Source organism: Capsicum annuum, chromosome 7, assembly GCF_002878395.1.
Source record: "Capsicum annuum cultivar UCD-10X-F1 chromosome 7, UCD10Xv1.1, whole genome shotgun sequence".
Lineage (NCBI taxonomy): Eukaryota > Viridiplantae > Streptophyta > Magnoliopsida > Solanales > Solanaceae > Capsicum > Capsicum annuum.
In genome coordinates this window covers 206738332-206746639 of record NC_061117.1, presented here as the reverse complement: position 1 = coordinate 206746639, position 8308 = coordinate 206738332, and the positions used below count along the sequence as shown (strand labels likewise).

Sequence of the window (8308 nt, the reverse complement as noted above, 5' to 3'; positions counted from 1 at the left end):
ATTTCCCAATTTGATGTCAACAATGCCTTCTTGCAAGGAAATTTGTAAGAAGAGGTCTATATGAAGTTTTTAGCTGGTCTAGATCCACCTCAACCTAATATGGTTTGTCGACTCAAGAAGTCTCTCTATGGGTTGAAGTAGGCTTCTAGGCAATGGTATGCTCGGCTTGCAGGGGCTTTCAATTTCAAAGGTTATACAGCTTCACTTAATGACTACTTCTTATTTTTTAAACACTCAGGGGATTCCATTTCAATTGTTGCAGTATATGTTGATGATATCTTAATCACAAGAGATGTTACTAATGAAATAAAAGACCTCAAAGCTTTCCTTCAAACTGAGTTCAAGATTAAAACTCTAGGTCCTTTGCATTATTTTTTGGGAATGGAAGTTTTAAGAGAGGAACAAGGAATTATTTTGAGCCAACGGAAGTATACCTTGGACTTGCTTAATGAGTTTGATGTTTCTCATCTTCCTCCGACTTCCTCTTCGATGGATCCTTCAGTGAAATTTCCTGCAAAATCAACCAATCTCATGTCAGATCCTAGTCTTTAAAGACATCTCATTGGCAAGCTCAATTATTTAAATCATACAAGACCAGATCTATGTTTTGCTGTATTGACCCTTAGTCAGTAGCTGCAACAGCCTAGTCTTGATCATTATCAAGTAGGCTTGCGAGTGATCAGTTATTTGAGAACTTACCCAAATCAGGGGATATTCCTTAATGCTTCTTCATCTTTTTCTCTTCATGCTTACCGCAATGCCAATTGGGCTTCTTGTCGGACTACACGCTGATCGGTTAGTGGGTTTTTTATAAGCTTGGGTAGCTCACCAATTTCTTAGAAGTAGAAGAAGCAATCCTCTATCTCTCTTCATCTGCCGAGGCAGAATATTGCTCAATGCGATGATTGGTTTCTGAATTGACCTAGTTAACAAGATTACTCACCGATCTAGCAATCCCTCCACCAATTCCTGTTTCAATTCACTCCGACAGTCAAGCAGCCTTACATATAGCTCGAAATTTAGTTTTTCATGAGCGAACAAAGCATGTCGAGCTTGACTGCCACTTTGTTCGTCAACAATATCTCTTCGGTTTGATATCTCTTTCCATTGTTCCATCAAAAGATCAACTCACAGACATCTTCACCAAATCTCTTATCAGACCCTCTCACCATCGAAATTTGTACAAGTTGGGTGTCACTTCTTCCCCCTCCAATTTGAGGGGATGTTAAACAAAATAAAATATAGGCCAACTTAGAATAGTGGGTCCCTTTATTTTAGATTAGAAGAGAAGTTTCTTCTTTGTCTTTTTAGTATTTTAGTTTCATTGTTTAGCTTACAAGATAAGATTGTTTTAGCTTGTATAAATAAAGGTGATTGGCAAGGAATATAGAAGAAAAGAAAATTCTCAAATATTGTCTCTTATTTTAACATCTTTGATATTCAAATTCAAATTGAACTTGAAAAAGTAACTGTTGGTATTCAAATTCAATTTGACTACTAATTATTATCTCTCATTAAATTAATGGGATTCGCGGGATTCACACACACGCGCATGCATGCATACAAACCATGTGCAAAGTACACAAATTAATTTAGGGAAAAGACCTCGTTTCCACCCCAAACTATACAAGAAAAGTCGAAGTTACACCTAAACTATACTAGTAACCTATTACACACCTAAACTATAAAAAGGTGATACTTTTTACACCCTGTCAGGCATTATACCACTTGCATGTGATGTGGTGTTTTACACGCACTGCCATGTCAGCATAATACGAAAAAAATATTAAATTTATTATTTTTATAAATTTTTTTTTTAAGTTTTTTTTCTTCAAAGTAAAATTTCAACTATTATTCAATATCATCTCGACAAAATCAATATACAGGATTGAAATTCACCAAAAATCAAGATTGGAAATCAAATTATTGTCTTCCATGGAAGTGCTGGTAAAAATCAAGTTATTGATTCTTCAATGAAAGTGCAGGTATTCTTTAATGTCCAAAACCATCTTATTCACTGTCCAAAATCATCAGCATCATCATCATCATCTTCTTCTTCTTCAATAAATTCTTCAATGTCCAAAACTATCTTCATCTGTTTCTTTTTTCTTTTTCCTTTTTCGAACTTCCAACATACTCAATCTTTACGCACACACACTTTCATTTTTTGGATTCCATACACAGACCTACTGGAAGAGACAAAAATCAGTGAAAGAAAAAAAATGAGTTGATCGGAGAGAGGATAGGAGAGAGAGCGAGAGTGAGAGCTGAGGATCGCCGGATTAGTCATCGGAAACGACCCAATCGTTTTTTGTTACCGTTCCGACGGATCTACTGGAAAATGACGCCGCTGCTTCCTTTTTTTCTTAGATTCTTCTTTTTCTTCAATTTCCAAAAAGAAAATTAACGGAATCATATCAATACACTCAACCAATAACTTCATTCAAATTCAATGTCGTCTTGTTCCTTTTCTTCAATTTCTTCAATGTCCAAAACCATCTTCTTCAAATTGAAAAATTGATGTTCAATGTGGGAGCAATAACATTTGATTAATTTCATTGGAAATTTTTTCGATTGACGATGATTTCATCCTCAAATCTTTTCTATTTTTTTCTCTAAAAACTATCATGGAGGAGTGATTATAATGAAGAAGAAAGGAAGATTGAGAGAGAGAAAAAAAATAAAGATTGGTGAGAAGAAAGAGTGTGCAGGGGTGGAGTTAGGAGTTTAAAGATTTTTTGATTTTTTTCTAAAAAAAATTAATGTTATTTTCACGTCAGATTCAGGGTGAAATTAAATTCACTTTTGAGAAAAATAGGTGTGTAATAGATCGTCACGTTATTTTAAGTGTGTAAATAACTTCTTGTATACAGTTCAGGGTGATTTTGATGTCTTTTCTCATTAATTTAATTTATGTTTCTTCTTCCGTCTCTTCACAGGAGATAATTAAAAGTTAAATACAAATGAATAAATATCAGCAATTGCCAAAGGGAACAGAAATATGCTCTATGTTCTAACAAACACTAATTGACCGATATATATTATGTATCTTGGAACTAAAAAAAAACCCATCTAAACACTCATTTTCTCAAATTAATTTTATCCAAAATCAATCTAAACACCGAAAATTCACACCAAACGGAAGAGAACCAAAGTCCCACAAAACAAAATATTAATTAATAAATAAATATATAAATAACCATGACATCCATAAGATCCAAAAGAAGAAAAGTACAAACAACATCCATAAAGTCCATTAAAATATGCTATCAGCTGTACAACCTGCATGGATGCCACTTGGACAAATATCAAGGTCTGATAGCCACCTCATCTCACCTATTTAATTTGTTTCATAAGAGTAATATTTCTCATAGTTATAGTAATATTTTTTAAAGAATGTAAATTAAATTAACATAGCATATCAGTGATTATCTCAACTAAATTTAAATACCCAATTCATACGGATTATTTGGATCCTCCTTTTTCTCAATCTCCCAATCGCAGAATTTCAGCAGCAGCTGAACGGAATTGTACCATCTTATAACCATTTCCAACTTCAAGAATTATCTGAACCTTCACAAATCCACATTTTATTTTTTCAAAACATACTATAAATAGCATTGCTTATGATACGACAGAATTAAATAGTACTTCCTTCGTTTCAAAATAATTCACGAAATAATTAAATTGTTAAAATATTTATTGATATTTTTAAAATAAGTGAATCATTAAAATTTACATTGATATTTTTAAAATAACTGAATCATTGAAATTTACCCATATGATTTTTTTGACAGACTTAACAGAAAAGGTATTACAAGATCTTAACAATTCACAGAGGAAGTACAAGATAAAGATCACTGAGTAAAATAAAATTTGTACCTTGATTTTAGAGTCCAAACATTTGTACCATAAATTGCATTGAAAAACACCTATTAATCCCACTTCACCAGGAGTGACAGTAGAATCAGAAACGGCGGTTGTAAATGAAAAATTAACAAAGGGAACCATGGAAAAACAAGAAACTATTATTGAGTAATTTGTGCAACAATAATAATAGTAACATTAATGGTTTCACATTGAACTTGAACATAACACAATACGTACTCCCACAATTCTTCTTACCTTCAACAAAATGGAAATTGAAAATTACATCTTTATAATCGACACACAATCGATGACCCAAGCAATCTTACATTAACATTGATTAAATAAGGCAAAATAATCTAATAAGGCTTTCAAATTAGTAATAATAAACAGTCACCACATCCTCCTCCATCTCATATATACACACACTTGTTGACTTCTTGTTTTATATGGATGGTGCAGTAGCAGCAGCAGCTAGCAAAATAAACAGTACTTCTTGAACTTGTATATACAAAAATCTTCTTCAAATCTTGAATAATTTTTCATCATAATCAATCGGACTGGACCACAAATTAAACTCCAAATCAATGGCCCATAATCTCCATAACTTTTTTTTCAAGTCAAAAGATCATTGACCCACCCAAGATCTGGTCCTCCACCTAATCCATTGTCACTGTAGTACTTGTTTGTAGCACTATTATTACTATTATTATTGGGTTCTTCCACAAAGCTCAATCTGGAGGTGGAAATAGGACTAGGAGATGGAAATTCCCTCGCGTAAAATTTACTCCTTGAATTGGAAATTGGACTTGGTAATGGAGTTGAAGGCGAAAGAAGGAACTGCTGCTGATCATCGTAACCATTATTGTTACTAAAATTCACATCCAACCACGGTAAATTCCCATCAAAATGTGCTTGATGAGAAGCAGATGCTGGTGAAGAAACAGGTTCATGATTCACATTCATAGCTTCCAATGAGCTAACCAATTCCGTAAGTGCATCTTTGTAGCTCATCAACCCAGTTGGATCCATCTGACCCACAGACGACGATTCAACACTCCCAAGACCCCCAAAACGATCAGTGTAACGAGACACGGGCGATGAAAATTGGGTGCGATGAGCAGGGGAAAGAGGCGGTGAGAAGGACGGAGAAACAGGGGGAGATATATGTGACATGCCAATTAAAGTGGAAGTAGGGGAAGCAGACACAGAGTGACAAAAAACACAGCAATGGCTTAAATTCCTGTACTTCTTGTCAACAGGAGAGTTCCTAGGTGATGGTGAAGAACCACTATCATGACAACTAGGAGGAAGAACACGAAGTTGTCTAGGAGTATGTGCAAAGAAACAAACCTTTCGTTTACAGTTCTTCCCATCTTTGCATGCTTCAGTTCTATACCTTGATGGATGCAACCAGCACTCAAATACTCCATGTGCAAACTCACAGTTATCACCTCTGCTGCAATTCCCCTTACGAAACTCTGAACAAACCGTCCCAGAATAATGAAACCTTCGTGGATCTCTCCGCCTAGCCTTCTCACCTGGATGTGCAAAGGGGCAATCAGTCCAATCATGGCTCCTGCTACGAGTACATCTCCGCACCTTGAACTCGTACATACGAAAATGGTCAGACGAGTATGGGTCAGCATCATCATCATCCAGACTATTATAAGGCAAAAACTTCTGAAACAGTGTGTCGGTTTCAGGCCCAAACCCAGACTTAGGAGAGTCAAAAACATCAGAATCAACTGATGAAAGAGTAGAGCGACGGCTCAGTAATTTTCTTGGTGGAATATCAATGTCACGAAGGGACTTCTTGTAAAGTTGGTGTGAGGGATGAAACTTATGATGGTGCAACTCAGCACAAAGACCTTCCATTATTGAAAAATAATGAAATTTGTGTGAATGAAGAAGAGATATAGCTAGTGTTAATGAAAGTACATGATAAAAAAGATGAGAATGGAGGAGGTATTTATATAGTACATAACAAGAAATTAAATGGAGTTCTAATATTAGGAAACACAATAATTTTACAAGGGATGACGAGGATAGTGTGAAGGATGGGCAAGGAGGTGCGTGGCTTAATAGTATTAGGGATTGACATGCAAAGGTTGATATGTGGCAGCTCGATACATAGTTCTTCTGCATGCAACATTAGTTTTTTGTGAAAAAGACAGTATTCTCCCTTTCTTTGTTTTTTATGTATTCTTTTTTATTTCTTAATTTGGTTTTCTTTTAAGATAGGTCATGTCCTCACATGGGGTTGCATTCTTCTTCTGTTAATCTAATTTGACCTCTTTTGTTCTTTATTTTTTTAATCTAGGCAAGAATCTAATACTGTTCCGATTACGCAAAAATTGCGCCACGTAAGTCTAGTTAATTAAGGAGGTGTTAGATACGAAGGAAAATATTTTTATTGGTGTAAAAAATGATTTTCTCTTTTAATGTATTTTCTTATGTTTGATATGTGTGTATAATCTAAAAAAAAGTATTATACATAGAGATCGGGGTGGTAGTGTTAATGACTTAATGTGGTGGCTATAAGGTGAAGTGAAATAGAGGCCGTATTTAAAATTGAATTATAATCAATAGTGTGTGATAACTTAAATTGAAAAAAAAAAAATATTAAGCTATTGAAATCAGGTTATCGAATTAACAAATTGAAAATGATTTATTGATTTTATAAATAATAAATTATTATTTTAAAAATAGATTATCGAATTCTTATATTGAATAAATTAATAATTCATTAACCACTGTGCGGCACCCCTCCAACTCACCACCAATAGTAATACTATTTTTCTGTTTTAATAATTCATTAACCTGTTTGCCTCAAAATATTTGTCTTTCGTTCGCCGCTCATTCAACTACTATTATTATCGCTTATCAACAACGGTATTTTTGATCGGGAGCGACATTATGAGTTAATAAATTCAAATATTGAATTAAAAGTTACTAATAAAATCTGTAAAAGCTATTCAATCATTTTTGAATGTCAATTTTTATAGTTAATAATCAAGAATAACTGATAATTTCATCGTTTTCATCATTGACCGAAAGATAAGTGTTTAGTCAAACTGAATCAATTAATATTTTATTGATTTGATAGTTGTTTAACATATTTCAAAATCGATTATCAATAATTAAGTTAAACTATTATTTGCAAAATCAAATCAAATCATTCGATAAGCACTCCTAAAGTAAGGTAAGGTATGTTAGATGTAATGAGGGGACATAATTAATATAGAATATCATATGTGAAATTTGTTAATAATGGAGTATTATTTCTCAAACTTATTTTTTTAGAAAATTATATTTAAGTTTTTCTTGATCAATTGATAATAGAAAAGATTAAAAAATATATATATATATTTTTTCCATATCAAACTTATACTGACAAAAATAATTTCTATTCCAAAAATTTCAATTCTCAAAACTCCAAACTAAAGCCTCTAGTTAAAATTTATAGGCTATAATAGCATTCCTTGATGATTGACCTCCTTCCATTATTTTCTGAAGGGTAACACACGGATTAAAAAGTACTTAGTAACATTTTTCTTGTCTCAATTATTATAAAATAAAATAGTTTAATTTTAATTTTTTTCATTAAGTAGTTTAAATTTCCTCTTTCTTAATTTAGGTTTCTTTTATGATAGTCATGTATCCTCATATAGGGTAGGCATCTTTCTTCCGTGAATCTAATTTTGACCTCTTTTTATAACTCCTTGCGTAATTTATTATTTGGATAAGAGGGGCTCGATTTATTTTTCCCATTAAAATGTTATAATACTAATATTTGAATATATATATTATTAAATTTTTTTTGACACAAATAAAACTTTCTAATAATAGTAGAGGTGGCTGAAAAATGTATTTAAATCATCTGTTGCACCTTAATTACGAATTTTTGGTGTAACATTTCTCTTTGATTTAACTAATTTCATTAATGGTGTTAAGAATTTTAATATTGTCAGATTATTTTTTATTTATGATGACATAAAATACGTTTCGAAAGAGCGAACAAAGTATAACTCGATTATCGAATGTCATTTTGACGTTGATAAAATCGTCAGTTTGAATCAGATTATTTTTAGGTTGCTTCCTTCCTGCGGATACTAAAGAAGTTCATTCAACAACGCATATTAAAAGTGCTCATCAAATTATGCTGATTAATCATCCATACTAACACAACTCTCAAACCCTATATGTTTAAAATTGTCAATCTTATTTTTATAGAAGGTACATGTTTGGCATATGTTGAATAACTTAATAATGCTATGTATTCTTTATCAATCGTATGTCTGAGTTAAACTCTTGTTTCTTCAGCCTTTTGGCTGAATTTTTTACACAACTATTATTGCTCTGGTAAACTTTATTTTTGAAACTTCCTTTTCCTTTTTGTACTTTTTCTATTATCTTTAGAAACTACAAGATGAAAATT

General features: G+C 32.6%; 1 protein-coding gene across 1 annotated transcript; it reads right to left on the bottom strand.

Annotated features, from left to right (window-relative positions):
- Positions 1 to 4051: 4051 nt before the first annotated feature.
- On the bottom strand, positions 4052 to 5873 carry LOC107878347 (zinc finger CCCH domain-containing protein 2). Its single transcript, XM_016725302.2, has one exon. It carries the CDS (start codon positions 5743 to 5745, stop codon positions 4483 to 4485), a length of 1263 nt encoding a protein of 420 aa, XP_016580788.1. The 5' UTR covers positions 5746 to 5873; the 3' UTR covers positions 4052 to 4482.
- Positions 5874 to 8308: the final 2435 nt, after the last annotated feature.